Source organism: Perissodus microlepis, chromosome 11 (genome assembly GCF_051167445.1).
Source record: "Perissodus microlepis isolate ML-2025 ecotype Zambia chromosome 11, ASM5116744v1, whole genome shotgun sequence".
NCBI lineage: Eukaryota > Metazoa > Chordata > Actinopteri > Cichliformes > Cichlidae > Perissodus > Perissodus microlepis.
The window spans coordinates 4,271,787-4,294,894 of record NC_140471.1 but is presented as its reverse complement, the minus strand read 5'-3'; the positions used below and the strand labels follow the sequence as shown (position 1 = coordinate 4,294,894).

Here is a 23,108-nt window from a genome sequence, read left to right as displayed (position 1 = left end):
GCTGAGATCAAAATGGGATATGCTCGTTAGATTGGTAGAGAATGCCCGAGCTAAGATCCTGTGGGGCTTTCAGATACAGACAGATAAACTTGTATCTTCCTCAATGCCTTTTTTGTACGCTTCCAGTTGGCCAGCCTATTCAACCCTCTGAATAGGCTGGCCTGAGGTCCAACAACCTTTTAACTCTTATCCTTCCCCTAGAAAATAACACTATAACAATAAGCATGGCGATATTGCAATAAGAGAATAAGTAATGCCTTTTCATTTTTAATTAAATGCTCTCCAGGGTCTTGAAAGCCAAAGAACAAAGAAAATAATAATTTTAATTGAAAAAGAAGATGCTCAGTTTTTTTTTTGAGAGTCCACCTGCCCCACTCCACTTTATAGAAAAGTTATACAAACAGGAGAATACAGTGAACAGTGTGTATCACTGGCAGAGTGTCTGAGCTGCCATTCACGGCAATATTATTCTGATGCCAATTAATATTTAGTATTTATAGCACATCAGGAAAACGTATACTGTAAACAAAGTAGTATTAATGCCAACATGTGTGAGACAGGGGGACAGAGACTGCTGATGTTCTTGTTATTGATTCCAGGAGATTGAAGCGTGATGCAAGTGAAGGCCCAGGCAGCTTCAACGCTCTTATCAACATGACAAGGACGTCTCCTCATATTCCAATTTCTCTCCCAAATATTAAGTCATTAATCATAGCTCCTGTCCTAGATAGATTTTAATTTCGCATAGACGTCTCTTCCCCCAACCCCGCACCCAAACACCACAAGATTGGATTCTTTTGTCCTTTCTGTGTTCCTGCTTTTGTCTCTGTCGTCATTTAAGCTTGCCGAATATGGCGATATCTACGAGGTGATTATGATCAGTTTGGTCAAAATAAAACTCTTATAGATGCTGGTTTTGAGTAGATATTAGACAGATAAAAATGTACCACTATTTATCACATTAAAGCTTGCATTCATAACATAAGAATTTGGTCTAAACAAATTTAGTTTCAGGGCTGTGTGAAAACTGGGAACAGAAATTCTGCACAGGAGGCACTGACTTTCGTGCATAAAAATACAATTATTTAGAGAAAGAAGCAGGATTATTTTAATAAGAAAAGTTGTTTCCATGAACTGAAAATGTCTTTTTTTGGCAGGGGAAATAATCAATTTAAGAAGCTGTTCAGAAAATTATTGCAAAATACCGTCATATTAACATGTATACTTTCCTTTAAAATCGGTTTGGGAATAAGTCTTGGCAAAATAATCTGCGTGCGCTTTCGTGTTTATTTTGCCCCAGGTTTCTACACACCAAACCAAAATTCTTTTTATCCCTTGACTGAGGCGATGAATGTTCTGCTCTCTGTCTCTGTAACACAAGTTTATACACCCATCTAAATGCAAATATCCAAACCTGCATTGCAATAAGGCTACAAAATGTTCGACTCTTTCCTCCTCCCTGTCCGCATCCGTCTTTCAGTGCTCACATAGTTTCTTTGTATTTTCCAGTCTTAAACAAATAGGGCACTTAAGACAAGGAACAAATGAGTACTGCTTTGAATCTGCCTGTAGAGGCTGTAAAACCGAACTGTTCAATATGTATCTTTTATTCGTTCTGTTTCCTCCACACTCTCTCCTCTCTCAGTAGACTCTGAGCTGCTCACTATCGTTCATGTTGATAACTGTGCGTGGGTTGCGAGAGGGAGGAAAGCAGTGAGCGACACTTTTAATTTTCCACACGCTACATCAGTGTCGTAGCAGTGATAGCACTGGGTTAATGTTGTCCCAGACAAGAGCAACCAAGCTGTCCAGCATACTCAGCACCTTCCACTGGGGAGCAGCTCACTGACTTTGTCAAGATTAAAAACACTGTGCCTAGCCAAAGAACTTCAGAGGGAGCATGGCGTCTCTAATGACTTGACTTAGGTGCCAGGTATTACTATGCATGTGGGTCTGATTTTAATACATGGCATAGCTTGTAACTGGGTGATGCAGTTTGTTTTTTTTATTATTTTTTAATAATAATAATATGCAAACAATGTGCAACGTTCACATTCTGGGCTCTAAATCATTCACCAAAGCCTACGTTTCCCAGATATGGATTAAAAGTTGGAGTATATTTTTTTCAGTAGAGATTTTCAGAAATATAGTAAAATTTATGATAACTTGTCACTGTTAGCTGTGGTAAAATGTGTCAAAGAAATGGAAACAGAGGGTCCGTGTGGTTAGTAAAAAGACCTGAGCAATCACAGAATAACATAAAAAAAAAAAAAAAAGATCTTAGTAAATAATGACATAATTGTTAATTTTCGTCATTATTTCCCCAGAGTACCTCCCTTGGGTGTGTGTGTGTGTGTGTGTGTGGGGGGGGGGGGGGGGGGGGGGATGGATGGATATGTGCATGCATACTAACTTGCCAGTTAATTTTTTATTAATATACTGACATATACAGACATCAATTGTCTTGCATGGAGCAAGCTCCAGACATTCTAAAATAATTTTGCAATAATTAGCTTCTTAAGCTTCAGATTATCTTAAAGCTTCACCATAAAAAATATTCACATATATAGGTGTATACATACAATAACCAGCCAATGTGTTAAGTACACCTGTTCAGCTGCTTCTTTACACAAGTATCTCAGAGCATGGACTCTGAATTTAGGCCTATAGATCTGTGGGAGTTCAAACCAAGAAGGGCGATTCAGGTGACATTGAATATGGTATGGTTGTTGGTGCCAGAGGGCTGGTCTGATTATTTCAGAAACTGCTTATCTACTGGGATAGTATCCAATGAGTGTTAGTTTCTGCTGAAAAATGGCTTTTTGATGTCAGAGATCAAATCAGAAGGGACAGACTGCTTTGAGCTGGAAAGAAGGCAATAATAACCACTCATTACAACAAAGATATGCATAAGAGCATCACTGATGCATGTAAAACCCTGAAGCAGATGAGCAACACCAGATGCCACGAAGCAAACTGAGGCTACAAAGCTAAATCGTCTCAAACTGGTTTCTTGAACACAACGGTGAGTTCACTGTTCTCAAATAGCCTCCACAGTAACTAGATCATAGAGCATCTTTGGTTGTGGTGGAAGGCATCATGGATGTGCAGCTGAAAATCTTCAGCAACTGCCTAATGCTCTAATTTCAATATGGCCCCAAATCTCTCAGGAATTAAATTGCATGACATCTGAAATGTCCTACACGCCGCTGAATCCATGCCACAAAGAATTAATTAATATTTAATTATTATTTGATTAATGTTAATTAATAAGTCTGTGTGTGCTGTCAAATGTCATATCAGAAATATCATGGGCCTTACCTGTCACTCTCATCCCAGGATATACAGGTGTGGTTGGTGGTGCCCTACATAAATGGAGAACAGAGAAACCACATGGTTATGAAAGAGGATCAGTTGCAGCAGCTTTATAACTGTAAAACGTTTATTTTTTACTCACGTTATAAAGGTGAGAGAACTCAACCACAAATGGAACAGTGAGGGAAGCAGGGGTGGGCTTGATGGTCACTGACAATACCTTGGAATTGAGGACTGTGCTGTTTCTACAAGAAGAGAAAAGGCAGCACTGTTACCTTTAACTGACAATCTATACTGCAGTGGAAATGCACCCAAAATGTCAAGATACTCAGATGTAGATGAAGGCACACCAATGTTTTGTCTGAAGTATCTAATATATGAAATGGATTCTTCTATAAAAATATTTCATTATAAAAGTGGTAAACTGACAACTAATTTAATATACATAAAACAAAACAAAACCCTGGAAATTAAAGCTAATACAACTGGGAGATGCTACACATGAATGCATGTAATTCATCTAATTCATCCCAAAGTGGGTGTGACAGAGGGCAGAAGATTCCTCGGAATGTCTGGACAAACAAAATATAAATAGATGTATGGAGGAAACATAGCCCTACAAACACAGAAGTGCATTTCAACACTGAAAATTGAAAAAACTAATTTAGCATAGACAAACGGATGAATTGCTATCTGGAAGATCACTGGTCTTACTAACTCCAGTTCTTTGATTTCATCGAACATCAAATGACACTTGACTTTAAACTAGCTAAAATTATGTCCTTGATCCTGATTAAGTTCACAGTCCTGATATCTTTAAGGCCACTTGGGGAATATGCTACCAATAATGGCATCCACAGATGACAAAGTCATATTGAAGGCTGTTGTTCAAATGAAATTTGAAAGGACATATTGACATTGTCCTTAGTTTAGCAAATATTATGTAGCTGCCACAAAAAGCTAGGCCACTTAGAGTTCATTTAAATACTGATAGTTTGTGTTCAGTTGTATTTTTTACGAGATCCAGACCAGTCATGATTTCTTAATCAGCAGGATGATAAGTACCACATTTCTGCTTCAGTCGTTTTACAGCCACTTGCCAGAATCTTTGTGCTCTACTTCAGAACAAATGGATCCAGTAATCCTTCTTTTCCAGTAACTGAAGCACATTGTCTATCAGTATCTTATAACATTTGAGACATTTTATTTTAAATTCTGTATCCCTGCTTAGTATGCATTGCTATTTCTGTTTTTCCATAGCTGCTATCAATCATGTGGAATCAGACAATCAGAAAAAAGTGAATAGCTACTGGTAGAACTGACATCGAAAGCTTCCAGTTGGCCAATCATGTTCAACAGCCCGTGCTCTGTTTCCTGATTATTCACATCATCACTGTATCCACAACACACAATCACCCTCTCACCATTTGAAAACACAATCACTCATCTTAAACTTTTGTGTCACCTAGTCTCTCGCTTCAAACTTCTCTCATTTTCTTTTAGAGAGGCATCAAAAACAGAAAAGGAGTAGAGACAAAGATAAAATTGGGAGAAAAAGAAGAGTGAAGAAGAGCGGAAATATAGATCTCAGATGGTGAGGGTCTGCTTGATTTTTCTCTTATTTTATCAATTCATGTGTTTTTAGCGTATTATCATAATACATTACTCCTTCTCAACGTTACTGCAGGCTGTTTCTATTAAAACAAATGTAAATCATCATGCTACCAGCAACTGCAACTTCCCCCCAAGATATGCCTTTACCCCAAAAACAAGACGTACATGGGGCCACCCACTGCGAGAATAGTACTCCTACATTTATTCCTTGCATTCATTTAGCTAGAAGTGCTTACTGTTGCAGCTGATGCTAAAAGGCCTGGCAGCACAGTTTTGCTGCATTGAAACATGGTTAAACGTCTTGAGCATTTGTGTTAAATGGTGTGTGTGCTCTGCATGGCTATAATACTAAAGCAGTTGGATTAATTCAGAATACCTTTCTACACTTTTGATAACTTAAACTTTACTGGCCATCGCTGACCAGAGGAATTCTTGATAGGGAGTTCTAGCAACATATACTAGGAGAGTTTATCTTATAACTTTTGAAGATTGGACTAACTCTATTAAGGACAGTACTGACTTCAGACAAATGTTTAATTCCACTTGATTCTGTTGTTACCTTACCTCTCAGTGTATGACACCTGAGATAAATTAACCATTTATCTTCCACACTGTTGCAGTGTTTAGTGGCCAGAGAAGCTATTATTCTTTACTGGCAAATTTCCCTTTAGGGAATTTGGCCACGTGGGTAACCTGTGTCAAGGATGTTTCACTGAAATAGCTATGTGTTTGCATCACAGTATGAAAGAAAATTATGGTGCAATTAATGCAATGAGTGTCTTTCTGCCTCTTCCATACCAGAGTTCCGTAAACTAAATCAAACTCTGCAGAGCCCGTTTTAGCTGGAATATTCCAGGATTTGATTTGTGCCTTAACAGGTAGAAACTGAGAAAAATTATCATACACAGAGTCCAATCTCCATCACTGCTAATAACCTGACCCTTTTCTGTTAAGCCTATGTGGTCTTAACAGCTTAACCCGAACCCTAAATCTATATGTTGAAGAATGAAAAAAACAAACAGAAGATTGCTGAGAATTTTTAACTTTAAATGTTTTTTTTTTACATGAATTTGGATATGTCTTTAGTCTATAACAAAGTGGTGAACAGACAAACCCACTTAACACCCCTATAAACACTAGTAGTATAACAAAAAATTTACAAAGTCCAGTGCATGTCTTCAAGTGACTTCACTGACAGACTCATTTAAATCAAATGTAAGTGTTCCCTAAAGAAAAAACAAAATCTCATTGTAATGCGCATGGAGACCCATTCTGACCCTAGGCTAAATAAGCATTTTTCATTAACTGATAATTATTATTTATTAATAATCATTATTTTCTGCCTTCATGATAACTACAAAATGAATATGCTGAACAAAACCATTACATACAACCAAAAACTCCAGGAATAAGAAAAGACAGATGAAACAAAAAAAAAAAAGGAATTCTGAGATGAATGGATTTCATGAGAACTTCTGTGCCACAACTTCTGTGCCACCACAACCTCTATCACAAAGTCATATCTATACTGACACATGGAAAGTCTTTTTTTTTTGTGAAACCCAGTAGCCCTGGTTCGTTGGTATAAAACATTTTGTTGCATTCATGCAAACCCATTATCAAATTCCCTGTCTGAAATCCACCTCCCCAAATCCCCCTTCTTTCAGAAGCAGCCTTGAGAAGTCTTACCTCTGCAGATTGAGAATGCTGCCCAGGTTTCTGTACAGAGCAATGCCAGTTACGAATGTCGAGGCATCATCTGGATCTGCATTAGGAAAGAAACAGAGGTACAGACAAGGATTAACATGGGATTTGGCATATGGGAGGAACTCTAAGAACAAACTTAGGGACCTCCAACGGTGTAGCAGTAAACAATCTTGATGCATGCTCAATCATCCAGATATGGAAATCCCAAAAAGTTGATTCTGTTCATCTGGATGTAGCACTTAAAACGTGCAGGGATCCAGCACCTCCTGTTAGTGAGCAATTCAATCTCTTAGGCAGGTTAATCCATATGACTGTTGAATGGGTTAATTTTTAAGACGTATAAAAGGTCAAATTTGGTGAGAGAATCAATTCTGTATCATCATCTTTACTTTTAGTTTAAATCAATGTCTGCTCCCCTTGAAGTAGCCTAACATAAATGTTACATTTTGCTCCGTACAGTCCAACAATATGCATCACTGTAAACTGCACCACACTACTGCAAACCAACCAATTTAGCCTACAATAAACTGTCTATCACATCTTTTCATACAACCTTTGAATGACACAAAAGTATAGTATACTTATTATAGTATACTTATAGTATAGCATACAAATTATACTTAGTATACTTCACTTGTACATTTAGCTAGTGGGCACATTTTGTGATGAACCGTATAAAAATTGTTTGCATGTCTTTTAATTTATTGAGCTGTTTGGAAAGCTGCTACTGAAATGACCCATCACTTAAAAAAGATAATGTATGTTCAGCTCTGTATCTCCAGCAAGACACCAAAGTACCTTGAATGCAACTTTACATCTTCAACTTGAGTGCATCACAGGGTTAAGCAGGAAAAAGGATTTTTTGAGGTTGTAAGTGAGCTGTTTGTTATGCTCTTATTATTGAGCAAGTATCTCAATGCCATCACTGAAAGAAACACCAGGCTGCAGCACATGAAGATTTACCCATTCAGACAGACAGTAATATGGATTAACCTGCCTAACAGATTTAATGCTCAATAACTGGAGGTGCTGGATCCCTGTTCTGGATTGTTCCACCCCACTTTAGTCCAGGCCAATGAGACAGGCTGAATGTCTCAGTCTCTGCTAGCACAATGGCTTTTTCTACAGAATGCAGGTCAGCCACGCTGCCTCCACTCCTCCAGCCCCCAGAGCACTTACAGTGGGGCTGGCCTACATGACTACTCAGCTATGAACTCTGTCTCTCACACTGTTAGACACACACCCACAGATACATGCAAACACAACTGTGCACACAGAACAACAATCATGCACATGCTCAGACAGATATGTAAAGTTGAAACCAAAGCTAATTTTCTGTTAAAAAGTGCAACACACACGCGCGCACGCGCGCGCACACACACACACACACACACACACACACACACACACACACACACACACACACACACACACTATAAGCTCAAATACAAAATACTGTCCATGGTCTTTGTATATTTTTGTCTGACACCAAACTGATTCCTTGAATTGCAGGAGACTATAGCAACATTAGCGACACTATCATCACTCTGGGAAAAATAATAACATTTTTTAAAATAAATTTCACTTGGAGAACTAAAAAACTCTCACATGGCTTGAAAGTTTCTGGGCTGCTACACAAATGTGCTTCTCAAACTCTTGCAAACCTTTTTTAGGACGTTTTTGTAACCCCCACCCCCCATTTTATTGCATAAAATGCTATTTTCAACATTAATTACAACAATTATTGTGATTTCATTCTTTCTATATTTGCACCTGAAATTAAACTGGAAAGTGTGTCTTCCAAATGTAACTCTCTTGAATTGGCTGCTTGGTGTGTAGGGTTGTTCACAGCTCAGGTTGCCAGGCTTATAGTCTTTGAGGTTGAATCCTTCCTTTGCAGTAATTTTACATTTCAGTTTCACTGGATTTCATTCAACGTTTGGTTAAACTTAGGAAAAGATCAGTTGCAAGTTGCAGCACCAGCAGAGGGACACATTTTTTTTCAAGCCAACATGAAAATAATCAGGGGAAAGCGTTTAAATAGATATTATTAACACATTTACATGTAAATACAAATTAGCCATCTAGCTTAAATGCTTCTGGCACAGACGCACCCTGGAATGCATTTAATTCCTCCTTTGGTCACTAGCGACTTTGTGGCTTTAAATATATTATCTCCCCCTGCTGGTACTGCAACATCTGCTTAAATGCCCATTTTTCACTTTGGACAAGGAAAGTATGAAATGGACATGGTGGACCAGCATGTTTATTACATGCTCTGCTTTGATATTGGGTTGGATTAGACAGTTAATCCAGAAAAGACTATTCCTATCATGACAGAGACGTTTCACTTTAACCTAAATGCGATAACCTTTGCAAATTCAGACTGCAGTTGCTTTTCTTACCAAAAGAAAGCCTCAACATGGCATTTAATCTGTTATTAGACTCAATTGGCTTCTCTCAAAATGTAAAAGAACCCAGCCACCACTTTTATCACACTCTAGATCTTGTTTTAACATATGGCATAGAAACTGAACATTTAACAGTGTTTCCTGAAAACCCTCTCCTGTCTGATCATTTCCTGACAACATTTACATTTACAATAATTGATTACGCAGCGGTGGAGAGTAGACTTTATCACAGTAGATGTCTTTCTGAAAGCGCTGTAACTAAATTTAAGAATATAATCCACCCACTGTTATCATCTTCAATGCCCTGTACCAACACAGAGCAGAGCAGCTACCTGAACACTACCCCAACAGAGGTTGATTATCTTGTTAATAATTTTACCTCCTCACTACGTACGACTCTGGATACTGTAGCTCCTCTGAAAAATAAGGCCTCAAATCAGAAGTACCTGACTCCGTGGTATAATTCTCAAACACGTAGCCTAAAGCAGATGACTCGTAAGCTGGAGAGGAAATGGCGTGTCACTAATTTAGAAGATCATCATTTAGCCTGGAGAAATAGTTTGCTGCTTTATAAGAAAGCCCTCTGCAAAGCCAGAACATCTTACTATTCATCACTGATTGAAGAAAATAAGAACAACCCCAGGTTTCTCTTCAGCACTGTAGCCAGGCTGACAAACAGTCAGAGCTCTGTTGAGCCAACCATCCCTTTAACCTTAACTAGTAATGACTTCATGAACTTCTTTAAAAATAAAATTTTAATCATTAGAGAAAAAATTACCAATAATCATCCCACAGATGTAATATTATCTACAGCTACTTTCAGTACCACTGATATTCATTAAAGACATTCTTATAGCCTCTGACAGTGGACTCATCTCTGCGCTTGTCCTGCTAGACCTCAGTGCAGCGTTCGATACTGTTGACCATAATATCCTATTAGAGCGATTAGAACATGCTGTAGGTATTACAGGTACTGCACTGCAGTGGTTTGTATCATATCTATCTAATAGACTCCAGTTTGTGCATGTAAATGGAGAGTCCTCTTCACACACTGAGGTTAATTATGGAGTTCCACAGGGTTCAGTGCTAGGACCAATTCTGTTTACATTATACATGCTTCCCTTAGGCAGCATCATTAGAAGACATAGTATATAGTATACATGCTATGCAGATGACGCCCAACTCTATCTGTCCATGAAGCCAGATAACACACACCAATTAGTTAAACTGCGGGAATGTCTTAAAGACATAAAGACCTGGATGGCCGCTAACTTTCTGCTTCTTAATTCAGATCAAACTGAGGTTATTGTACTCAGCCCTGAAAATTTTAGAAATATGGTATCTAACCAGATTCTTACTCTGGATGGCATTACCTTGGCCTCCAGTAACACTGTGAGGAACCTTGGAGTCATTTTTGACCAAGATATGTCCTTCGATGCACATATTAAACAAATATGTAAGACTGCTTTCTTCCATTTGCGCAACATCTCTAAAATTAGAAATATCCTGTCTCAGAGTGATGCTGAAAAACTAGTTCATGCATTTATTACTTCCAGGCTGGACTACTGTAATTCATTATTATCAGGAAGTCCTAAAAACTAAACCTAAAAGAGAGCATATTTCTCCTGTATTGGCTTCCCTTCATTGGCTTCCTGTCAAATCCAGAATTGAATTCAAAATCCTGCTCCTCACATACAAGGTCTTAAATAATCAGGCCCCATCTTATCTTAATGACCTTGTAGTACCATATCACTCTATTAGAGCACTTCGCTCTCGCACTGCAGGCTTACTTGTTGTTCCTAGAGTATTTAAAAGTAGAATGGGAGGGAGAGCCTTCAGTTTTCAAGCCCCTCTTCTGTGGAACCAGCTTCCAGTTTGGATTCAGGAGACAGACACTATCTCTACTTTTAAGATTAGGCTTAAAACTTTCCTTTTTGGTAAAGCTTATAGTTAGGGCTGGACCAGGTGACCCTGAATCCTCCCGTAGTTATACTGCAATAGACATAGGCTGCTGGGGGATTCCCATGATGCATTGAGTTTTTTCCTTTCCAGTCATCTTTCTCACTCACAATGTGTTAATAGACCTCTCTGCATTGAATCATACGTATTATTAATCTCTGTCTCTCTTCCACAGCGTGTCTTTATCCTGTCTTCCTTCTCTCACCCCAACCGGTCGCAGTGATGGCCCCGCCCCTCCCTGAGCCTGGTTCAGCCAGAGGTTTCTTCCTGTTAAAAGGGAGTTTTTCCTTCCCACTGTCGCCAAAATGCTTGCTCATAGGGGTCATATGATTTTTGGGTTTTCTCTGAATCTATTATTGTACGATCTACTGTACAATATAAAGCACCTTGAGGCGACTGTTGTTGTGATTTGGCGCTATATAAATAAAATTGAATTGAATTAAAACAGCCAACACACTGAAATATTTTAGCATTCTTGTGAGTTCACTGGAAGCCACACTGTAGACAACACAGATCTGATAAACTTGAATGTTGATGAGTATGTCAGCTTTACTTGTTTCATTAAGTTGTAAAAGCAGTCATGTTGGCAGGCTATCTCAATTACTGTATGAACCTTTCTCACAGTTTTTTGTTTTTGAACCACAACCAAAGCTACCATCTATTTATGTTGGTTATCCTTCCCAAATCTCAAAAATATACACAGGATAAATAAGAACAAACAAATGTGTGGTTCAGGAACACCAAGTTATACTTTTGTTTCCATCAATATTGATCTGTAAAATCTGTGGCTGCAGCTTTCTGTGGGTGAACCCCTACTGCTGAAGAGTAGTGCCAACATGTGAGGAGACTCAATTGCTAGAGAACATGAAGTCACAGGCAGGCCTGAGGGAAGGAAATGCTTTCTTTATCTGGCAGCTGTGTCAAAGGCAAAATAATATTACAAATAATAGTAAAAATATTAATAATAATTAAAACACACACACAAACATGCACTCTCTCTCACATATAACTCCATCTGCTGGGACATTTGCTGGGACTTCTGCTCCAGCACACTACATGGCAGCCCGAGAGAACACAGACGTGTGCCAGGCAGCAGGCAAAGGCTTTAGCTCCCAGGCAACAGCTGAGCTCCCATGGGCATCAGGGGGTAACCGAAAAAGACACGTGCGAGTTGTGAGGGGGTTGAAGTATTATTTGTCCTACTCATACACGCTTTGGCTGGCCTAACCAATGGGCTAGTCAGACTGTGTGTGCTCAGTAAGAACTAGCCTGGAGGGACAATAGTTTATAAGTTATGTGTGTGTAAGAACGGAAACAGTTAAATATCTGCTAAACAGCTAAATCTCTGCTCATAAACACGCACACGCACACACACACACACACACACATACACACACACACACACACACGCACAATATGGCTCTAAAACTGGAGCCATATTGTGGACTGTTCAGAATCTGAACCTGTTAGTGGTGAGAGGAACTGGACTAGAAAACCCATTAATAATGAATGTGTGCTTGTGCTTATCTAATAAGCTCCATTATCTCTTTACAGAAGCACACATGCCGATCATGGAGTACAGAATATGCAAATTCCATGTGTCCGATAATATTTTGAGCATGTAAAATGAATTTTTGCTAACACTGCCTTTAAAAGATGTTTAAATTACAGCTGCTTTAGTTACCAGTTACACCAGCTACCTACAAATAGAGTGGAGCCTTGAACACACCTTTAAATTAACCTGTACTTGAGTTTAGGTTGTCACGATTAATTACTATGTCAAACAGAAAGTTGCGTTCAGAGGGAAGTAAATGAATTTACAAGAATTATTTTCCTATTTTAGCAGTTTTTCACAATTTAACAATTAAATTAACTTTTGAAAGCAGAGTAAAATTAACATAAACATCAGAACCTGATAAAATTGTTTCATGTTTAAAATTACAGGTGAGTGTTGTGCTGTTTTGTGCTTACACATTGCAAAGAGGAGGAAAATCCTGCCTGTGGACCCTAACTCTATTCACACTCCTCTCGGTTTTTCTGTAACTCACAAAGCATGCAATTTGTAGTTTCCTTTGTATGAAAAATAAAGCTTATTTCAGAACATTTTGAAGCTGTGTGAAGGGACCAATCAATCAGCACAAACAAGGGATCAGAGAGCTGTTTTAATCAATGTAAGCAAGTCCATGCTCTATGCATAAAGAAGGCTGGCTGCTGGTGTGACATTGCCATTGGGAGACACTTCTAGCTGCAGAGAAAATTGTCTCTAATTAGTCCTGATTGGCTCCTGTTGATTCCTGATTAGGAACGATGGCCTCACTGGCATGCTAGCAGTATAGTACTGTCTTTAATTGTTGTAAACTTTGTGGCTGTCAAATAGCCCTGCTGTGATTGAAAGCCGTGCACCTAGCACCTGACTACAGACAAAAGTCAAGCCCAGCTGGTTTTGTCCCCATTAACTGTTAGAATGGCACAGGGCGAGAAGTCTCTCTTCTTCTCTTTCCTCTGACCAGCAAAATAATACGGACATGCCTAGGATTTTCTACCTTTTCCAACAGATACTCTGCTGGTCTTTTTGACTTTTTTATGAGGTTTTTATATATAGCTTTGAAATATCTGAATCCACTACTTTATAAGCAGAACACATACACTGAAAAAAAAAATTACATTTGGTGTCATTTTGAATTCAGGGTGCAATCCAAACAGGTTGGTACAATGTCCACAGGTCGAGTTGACTGCTCAGAAACTCATTAAATTCATCCTACATCAACCAAACTTTTGACTAAGGACATGGTCACCTTTGTGACATCACAAAGGTTGACACCAAATGAGCCAGCTGAGATACTGGTACTTGCAGATGCTTTGTCCACCTGGGAGGGTTTCCCTGGGTAGACTCTGGCAAGATTTTACTGTACTGTGCATTCAGTTTGGCCAAGGGAACATCTTTGAACTCCACCAATGAATTACCACTCATCTCTGTGGAAGAGTCTCAGCATTAAAAGAAGTCCATGGCTAAATACTCATCTTGAGAAGATGTGCTGAATCTGTGCTAGTTTTTGTAGCACATAGAGAATATTCAGTCACTGTCATGTATACCCTCAAAAGCTGTATAGAAGCTGAAAATGCATTTCTATATATATATAATTGAAAAGAAAATGGCCAAGCTTGGCCAATAACAGAGATACTTTGGAAACATCACAGGGAACAGGACTTCTTAGTGTAATTCAAAATCAGAAGCAAGTCTCAGCTGCAATCATGAAACACCTCTGGGCGGTTATTTTAAATATTATCTAAATTATCTAACTTTTTTTTTCCACAAAGATATACAAACTGGAAACTCCAAAGAATCAACAGAAAAATATGATTAAAAACTTAAAATGTTTTTTAAAAAATGGACTGGTATTTTTGCTTTTTTACTATTTGAGCGCTCAAAGTGCTTTTTACTACAAGCCTCATTCACCCATTCACAGACATTCATACAGCTCTTTTATTCTAAGCCTAAAAGCTTTGACAAGGCAAATCAGGGTTTAGTATCTTGATACTCTAAAATATTGATGGGTTGTCTTACAAATAGCAGGCAATACGGCTACCTCCTGAACCACAGTCACCATAATGTTGATTTATGTCCTTTATGTCTCTGATGTCTCCTATTTTTTTCCAGATGGAAACCCTTTACAACCTCTTAGGAACATTATTTCTAAAGGCTAAGGATCACTATTTTCCTCTCTGTTTGCTTGGCAGCTGAGTTTTGGTGTCAGAGGTCATGGAACTACAACTTCACAAGCTCCGTTTGCTTTGGGATACTGCAAACGTTGACTGAAGTGAAGAAAATATTGCTAAATTAAGCTCTAGTTGTGGGTTATATGGTACTAGGCCCTGTATTGATTAATCATTTTCATAAATGTTAATGACCTATTTTATAATTTAAGATAAAATGACTCAAGGCAAATATCTATCATATAAACACATTACATATTTCACACACACATAATTTGCTCATTTTCTTTGTCATGGTGCCTCCCTCCTCCAAAACCAGTGTTGTGTGATTCCCTTTTACTATAAGACACAAGTCAGTATGTAAATGCTCCTGCTTGTGATTCAGTGCCATCACATTGTTAAAGCAGATGGGCTCTGTATTAACATTTTATGAAACTTACTCAGGCCTTATTGAAGACAATGTGACTTTTTGTTGTACAGCTGTAAAACTGATTTTATTCTCCTGCATGTTTTATTTGCGACATTAAATACGAGCATCTCCGCATGCATTTGTCTGAGCAGGGTGCTTTGCTTTGCAGATTAATGGCAGTAAACACGGTTTTATAAATCAACTGCTGTTCCCCATTTCGCCTTTGTATCTTGACAGCTCCTGCCCAACCAAACAAACAAACACAAACATTCACAGATTCAAGCGTGTGTTCCTGAATTGTCAATCAGAAGCCAAGCTCCGTGCAATCAGTATTTGGTGATTATGTTTAGAATGTTATTTTCATACTTCTGCTAACTTCTTATTCTGACAGCTCTCACCTGGCTTGCCAGTAGACAGGATGTTGTTAGAAATGTTGACCTTGTTCTCAGGGCTGAGAGCCCAGTCCACCATGCACTTCCAGCTCTTCATAGGAAAGCTGATGCCTCCATGACCCCTTACTGGACGCTTATGGATGCTGAGAACTGTAAAAGAAAGAAAAAAAATTGTGAACTTCAAAATGGGAGAAAGTGGGAGATAAAAAAAAAAGAGCAGTTTAATATCAGTACTTATTTAGCCAAGGAGCTCATTTTAAACCAAAGCTGGCGATGCATTTCATTTATGTTATCTTGGGATACACAGTATCCAGCCTTAGTAGTTTATATTTCTATATTATTATTATTATATATACATATATTATTATATATTCTAATTATGATTATAATTATTATTATTGTTATCATATATGTGTGAGCATTACATTTTTCTCCTGTAAATTACTTTTCTGAAAATGTAAAATTTAATTATATAAATTTTTTTTAAATACCCCCAGTACACAACCAAAAGCACTCTCAAGGGACTTTATATTAAGAGATAAAGATTCAAAAAGATTAGACAGAGAATCCCAATGATCAGTTGTGCCATACAATAAAATACACGGTGACAGTGAGTTGGAAGCACTCATTTTTAGGAAGAAGAGACATCTGCAATAATCGGTTGGTGGTGAGGGGAAAGAAATACAAACTACAGAAGAGATTAGGCAACAGTTAATAATATGAAACTGTGGCTCAGTGCATCATAGGAAGTTCCTCAGTAGTAGTAGTATACCTATTAGGATTATATGGGTGTCTGCTGTTGTTAAGATATGATGGGACCTGATCATTCAGGACTGAGAAGAAGGATTTTAATTCAGGATTTAACAGAGAGACAAAAAAGACAAGCTAACTCAGCATACATATGTTCTCTCAGAACTATAGAAGGTGGTGAGGCGAGGGGGATAAGAGGTGAAACATCTTCAAGAACCAGAGGTTCAGTCCATCCATCATTTTAGGCATATCAGCATTTACCAGAACCTAAATTCATAAGACAGACAAGTCACTCTTAATAATAAACCAAGTAGTTTTAATCATCTGGCTCTGTGCTGTATAACACAGGGGACATTTCTTTATACTGAAGGTATTTGGTTCTACCCCAAATTGTAACCCTGGCATGATCTCTAAAGCTAGATGTTTCACCAGTGACGTGGTGGACTTGGTGTGATTTCATTTAATTTCTTCTTCTTCTTTGAAAAATAAGATAAGATGCTCCAAAGTTTCGTGCAGTTAGGCCAGCAAAAAAACGACATATGCAGGTGATTTATGCAGTCTTCATAATCTAATTCTCCAAGGAGAATAATGAAAGAATACTTCTGAAAATAGACTACCTAAATTGTCAAAGCAGTTTAAAAAAAAGATTGCAAATTTGGCACAATTCTGCATTCTAACTTCACTACTTTTACAAGTTTAGAAGAAGAATGTCTGATCAAACTCTGTGCTGGAAGTGGATGGTAGATTTCCCTGCATGACTTTGCTCCCATTTGAGGAGTGGGAGCAGAGAGGAGGTCAGCCGCTTAGGGGAAGGATGCAGTGCTTGTGTAGGCAGCTATTTGGCTGCAGACAGAGAGGCAGCATCGCTATAAACGGGACCTCTCATCTGCCCTCAATTCCCACGTACTCTCCCCTGATTCAACAAACACACTTTGCCTCGTTTTTATCCAGAGGTCACAGAGAGATTCAGAGCCTTTGTGATGACCACACTATGTGTTTTTCCTATGTTTGAAGAAAGTTGAGTTAACAGTTACGGCAATGGAGGGAAGCAGCAGGTGGTTTTGAATGTGTAGATGTGTCATGAGACACATCTAAAGACTTTCAGCCCTGAGGAGTGCTAATAATGAGCCTTAGTTATTCTCTTCATGTAAGAACAAGGCAAACAGAAACAGAAGGCTAGAATGAGGGCTGTGCTGTTCCTTGATGCGACAAGGTTCACAGTTAAGGAAAAACAGGAATTTGCAGAACAAAGGGTGGTGGCAAGGGCATCAGGGTGAAGCAGTGGTTAGCACTGTGGCCTCACAGCGAGAAAGCCCTGAGTTTGAATCCACCATCTGACTTTTCTGTGTGGGTTCTCTCTGGGTACTCCGGAGCCTTTGTGAGCCTACTTTCACTGGGGTTAGGTTACTAGAGATCGACAGACCACATGACTTTCGCGCATTGCATTGTAGGTACGAGTGGCAGCAAAATCAAAACACTGCATCAATCGCTAGCATTTCCAGCACCGCTAATCATTAATTCTGTGGTTTTAATCCCTACTTGCATTTTATTTGCCCCAAAAACAGTTGTGTACAGAATGAAGGAGAACACAGCAGGTCCGTACAAAGACAGACGTGGCGAAAAGGCAAAAAAAAAAAGTATGAGGAAAAAAAATCAAAGGAGTGAAAGGGTTAGACCCATACGAGCATACAGAGTGGACTAAAGACGTTAGCGTGCTGCCCAACTTTCATCACGCACATATTTATTATTATATGGTCCTAAGTGTGAGTGCATACACTCAAAATGTTTAGTAACTTCAGCAACAAGCCCAGGTCCAGTTTACTTTGGTAATTTGGACTATTCCATTTCACTGCTGTTGTTAATTTTCAGATCCAATACAGATTGAAAATGTGATGTCATTTCCGGGGTAAAACCGCAAAGGATTGTAGGTACGAGTGGCAAACGGTTTTTATCGGATTCTGTTGTGGAAGAGAAATTGTTCAAGCCATGTTTCCGAAGTAACAAAGAGGCGATGGATGGCCTGGATTGCAGCCATTCGAAGACCAAATATAACATTCCAGAACACTCCAGCTCACATGTTAGTCTGCTAAAATAAGTGTTTCATAATTCATTACATTTATTGTCTTTATTTCTAACTGGCATTATTGTTTCGTTCTATTATAGAATCTTACAAGAAAGATGCAAAATTGTATTCCATTATGCTTTATTAGCTGCTTCAGTGAAAAACAAATCAACAATGCAAAAAAACCAACCAAACAAAAATGATCATTTCAAAACAAAATACTGGAAAACAGTTATTCATCACTTGATTGCTTCAATACAACACTTGGGCACATATATGCGGGACATTTTGTGGCTGTTTTGATATCGCTCTCTCTCTCTTAACCCATGAAATCTCGCTGTGGTAGCAGCTTTAAACTCGGTATGTCCCAGGTTGATAGAGGGTGCCCAGTCTGGATCACATTCCAGCATTTTATAGGCTGGTTTTCCTACAAAACACATCAAGCATTAGCCCGCAAAGCCACAGTGAACAAAGCAGCATAACACAACAAATTCAATTCAAATCAATAGAAGACTTATTTGTAACATACATCAACAATTATTCAAATCCAAATCCATCCAGTTTATTTATATAGCACGTTTAAAAACAAAAAGTTTGCCCAAAGTGCTGTACAGAAACACAGGGTAAAACACAAGATACAACCACTGACACTCACATAAAACATAATAAAACACATAAAAACCATATCAACTCAGGCCAGTCTGAACGCTATCGAAAAAAGGTGTGTTTTCAAAAGCATTTTAAAAACAGGAAACGGAGATGCCTGTCTAATATTTAAAGGCAGCGTATTCCAAAGTTTTGGGGCCGTAACTGTAAAGGCTCGTTCCCCTCTACGTTTAAGCCTTGATTTTGGGACAACCAACAGCAGCTGGTCAGCTGATCTGAGGGTCCGTGAAGGAATATAAGGCTGAAGTAACTCGGAAATGTATGGGGGAGCAAGATCCCCCATACATTTCCGAGTTACTTCAGCATTAAGGCATTTATAAACCAGTATTAGGACTTTGAAATTAATTCTGTGATGAACAGGAAGCCAATGAAGAGATGACAGGATAGATGTTACATGTTCATAGCTGTGGGTACCAGTTAAGAGGCGGGCAGCAGCATTTTGAATGAGCTGAAGACGAGCAAGAGATCGTTGGCTGACTCCAAAAAACAGTGCATTACAGTAGTCAAGCCGTGTTGAAATAAAGGCATGTATTACCTTCTCCATGTCACGTCTTGACAAAACTGGCTTCAGCTTAGCTATTTGCCTCAGCTGGAAAAAGCCTTTTTGCAACGCTGAACTAGTATGTTTGTCCAATTTAAAATCTGAGTCCATAATGACTCCCAAGTTTGTCACATGCTGCTTGATATAAGACCCTAGCCAACCACAATTTACGAGCCGGCTGCATGAAATATTATTAGGTCTAAATACAATCACCTCCGTTTTAATCTCATTGAAACTCAAAAAGTTCAGAGCCATCCAAGCTTTGATATCTTCAAGGCAGTTCAAAAGGATTTGGATGGAGCCTGGGCCATTTGGTGCTAAAGGCAAATAAATTTGGCAGTCGTCTGCGTAGCAGTGAAAGGATATTTCGTGTTTTCTAAAAATAGACCCCAAAGGGAGCAGGTATAATGAAAAAAGAAGAGGGCCAAGGATTGAGCCCTGGGGCACCCCACAAGGAAGGGGGGCTGAGGTGGACTCAAAATTTTCAACTTTAACTCTAAACGTTCTGCCACTCAAATATGAGTGAAGCCAATCCAGTGCTGCACCTTTAATGCCAACCAGGTGTTCCAAACGAGAGATAAGAATATTGTGGTCAACAGTGTCAAACGCTGCAGTGAGATCTAAAAGCAAAAGGATCACGGAACTTTCACAATCAGTAGGTAAAAAGATATCATTAAAAACACGTAAAAGTGCTGTTTCAGTGGAATGTAGATGTTTAAAACCAGACTGAAAGGAGGGTCAGAGTCAGAGGTAAGTGACGGAAGTGACGGACAAGGTAAGCGACTCATGTTGTAACTGACATCAGACGCCGGAGATTTTGGCGGAAAATTAAAGCGAATGGTAGTTTACATTTGAACTAATTCCTTTAAGTTTCAGTATTACCAAATACACTTATCAATTGTCTTATAACTAACAACATTTGTCTAAATCATCTCCAACACCCTGGAGAACAACGGGGAGAGTTTAGAGGCTCTCCAAGATTACATTGATCAGTGCTTCCAGTATCTAGTGATGAAGAAGGTCCAGAGTGCAGCTTCCCCGGCCAAACCTGACACGCTGTCATCGAAAAGACTTCGCCCGGCAGATTCCCCCGGCACAACATCGCCAGCCGGCAAAGATATTGTCGACATACTGGAGTCAATCGACCAACGATTGTCCAGTTTCGATGCAAGGCTGTCCTTGGTGGAGATTCTTCACCGGGAATTTAAATCCTTGCGAGAATCCCTGGAGTTCAGCCAGCAGCAGCTGGAAACGCTCGCTGCTGAAAATGCCATGCTAAGGGAGTCGGTGAAATGTCTCACAGACAATGTTACTCAGCTAAATAGAGAAAATAAAAAAATAAAAGAAACAGTTATTGATCTACAAGCTCGTGGCATGTGTGATAATCTTGTATTTTCTGGTATTCCAGAAGCCGCTGGAGAAGACGCGGAGTCTATGGTAAAAAGCTTCATCAAAAACCACCTGAAGCTGCCGGAGGACACGGTGAAGAACATCGCCTTTGATAGGGTGCATCGCATCGGCCCATGCGGGCAGCGGCCGGGAGACCACGTCCTATTGTGGCCACATTCGGTCACTTCAAATAAAAGGAACAGGTGAAAAGCCGCGGCAGGGAATTAAAAGGAACGGACTTCAGCGTGAACGACCAGTTCCCCAAAGAGATCCTGGAACGACGCAGGGTCCTCTTCCCAATCCAACGCGGCTCCATCCAGAAGGGCTCCCGCGCTGTCATTGCTGTGGACCGGCTGTACGTGGACGGACAGCTTCACCGCAACCCCGACATCACTCCGTGGCTGTATTAACTTCACACTAGATAAGAATCCGCTACACCCTTTCCCTATCCACTCACACTAACTTGCATTAACATCTGTTTAACTTACCGGTATCAAATCGTATCTTAAGTGTAATATCATAGCAAAATTTACACCGTCACTCTCCGTCAATGGTTTAATTGGATTGTTTCCGGGGTTTTTTCTTCTCGTTTTTTTTCCCCCTCTTTTCCCCCCTCTTGTTTTTATGCTGCTCACCCTTGTCCTTGGTTTTTAGATGGCACACTTGTTCTTGGAGGCGACCTCAACCTTGGACTAAATGAAGAAATGGATAGGCTCAATACAGCAGGAACTCAGCGCAATTGGCAGTCCACAAATATAATCAAACAGTATATGAGCGACTTTGCCCATATGGAAAAGATATATATAAATCTTATAAAGTTTGTATCTGTCTTGTGGGAAACTTGTATGAAAAGCATACAAGAGTGAAAACAGATATAAGATCCCTTGAAAAATGATATAATGAAACTTGTATGTTTTGGATACTTACTAAAACAATATATGAAAGTAATGAGAAAGTGGCCACTTTCATGAGTTAATCATATAAGTTTTTACTATTTCTTTTCCATATGGGTGGTCTTTGCGATGCATGGCGCTCCCTTCACCCCACCAGTAAGGAATATACTTTTTTCTCACATGTTCATCACTCCTACTCTCGTCTGGATTATTTTTTTGGTCAGCAGCTCACTGCTGAGTAGCATTTCAGACACTGAGATTCACCCTATAGCTGTTAACAATCATGCTCCTGTATCTTTAACACTAATGCACAAGAATAATACTACGCCAAGTAAAAACTGGAGATTTAATACATCACTGCTTAAAGATGAAGACTTTATTAAATATTTTAAAAAAGAGTGGACTTCATATTTAGACTATAATGACACTCCTGGAACATCAGCTTCTGTTCTATGGGAAGTAGGCAAAGCTGTGACGAGAGTTAAAATAATTTCTTTCTCATCACATAAAAAGAAAGAAGAAAACAAAAATATTCAGGAATTAGAAAAAGCCATTAAATCACTAGAAGAAGCCTACGCGTCCCACCAAGATCAGGAAACATTGAACAAAATACGCAAAACAAAACTAGAATTAAATGAGATAATTGATTAAAAAAAAAAAATAATTCTTAGTACAAAGACTACGCTTACAAAATTATGAACATGGTAATAAATCCGGTCAATTTCTAGCAAACCAGCTAAATATAAATAAATAAAGAAAAAACAACTATAGGTGCTGTTCAAGATTCATCTGGGAACACAGTATATGACCCGAAACACATAAACAACATTTTCAGGGATTTCTATAAAAGATTGTATTCACCACAAATAAACCCATCTAAAAAGGAAATTGATCAGTTTTTGGACAACATAACTCTTCCAAAATTATTAGACACTCAAGCAATGGCACTGGATTTGCCACTGACATCAGGTGAACTCCAGGAATAAGGCTCCAGGTCCAGACAGCTTTCCTGCAGAATTCTACAAAGAATTCTGGACGATTCTAGCACCAGCTTTTTACAGAACGTTGTTGGAAATCAAAGAAAAGGGCAGACTTCCATCAAATATGAATTCTGCAAACATTAATCTCCTGCTAAAACCAGGCAAAAACCCTGTATATCCCTCAAGCTATCGTCCAATATCCCTTATAAATGTAGACCTTAAAATAATCTGCAAAGCTCTCTCAAAGAGACTAGAGAAAATAACCCCCCTCTTAATTCCTCCTGACCAAACTGGTTTCATAAAAGG

The 23,108-nt window shown here is 38.9% G+C and overlaps 1 protein-coding gene across 15 annotated transcripts in view; it reads right to left on the bottom strand.

The window, feature by feature from the left end:
• adgrb1a (adhesion G protein-coupled receptor B1a) overlaps window positions 1–23,108 on the bottom strand; it is a 209,588-nt gene that overhangs the window by 67,235 nt on the left and 119,245 nt on the right. For all 15 annotated transcript variants that reach the window (XM_084942996.1, XM_084942983.1, XM_084942987.1 and 12 more), the window contains 4 exons: window positions 15,528–15,671; window positions 6,619–6,694; window positions 3,458–3,560; window positions 3,322–3,365 (listed from right to left, as the gene is read on the bottom strand). In XM_084942996.1, the coding sequence (XP_084799122.1) occupies window positions 3,322–3,365; window positions 3,458–3,560; window positions 6,619–6,694; window positions 15,528–15,671 (367 nt within the window). The remainder of the gene's footprint in view (window positions 1–3,321; window positions 3,366–3,457; window positions 3,561–6,618; window positions 6,695–15,527; window positions 15,672–23,108) is intronic.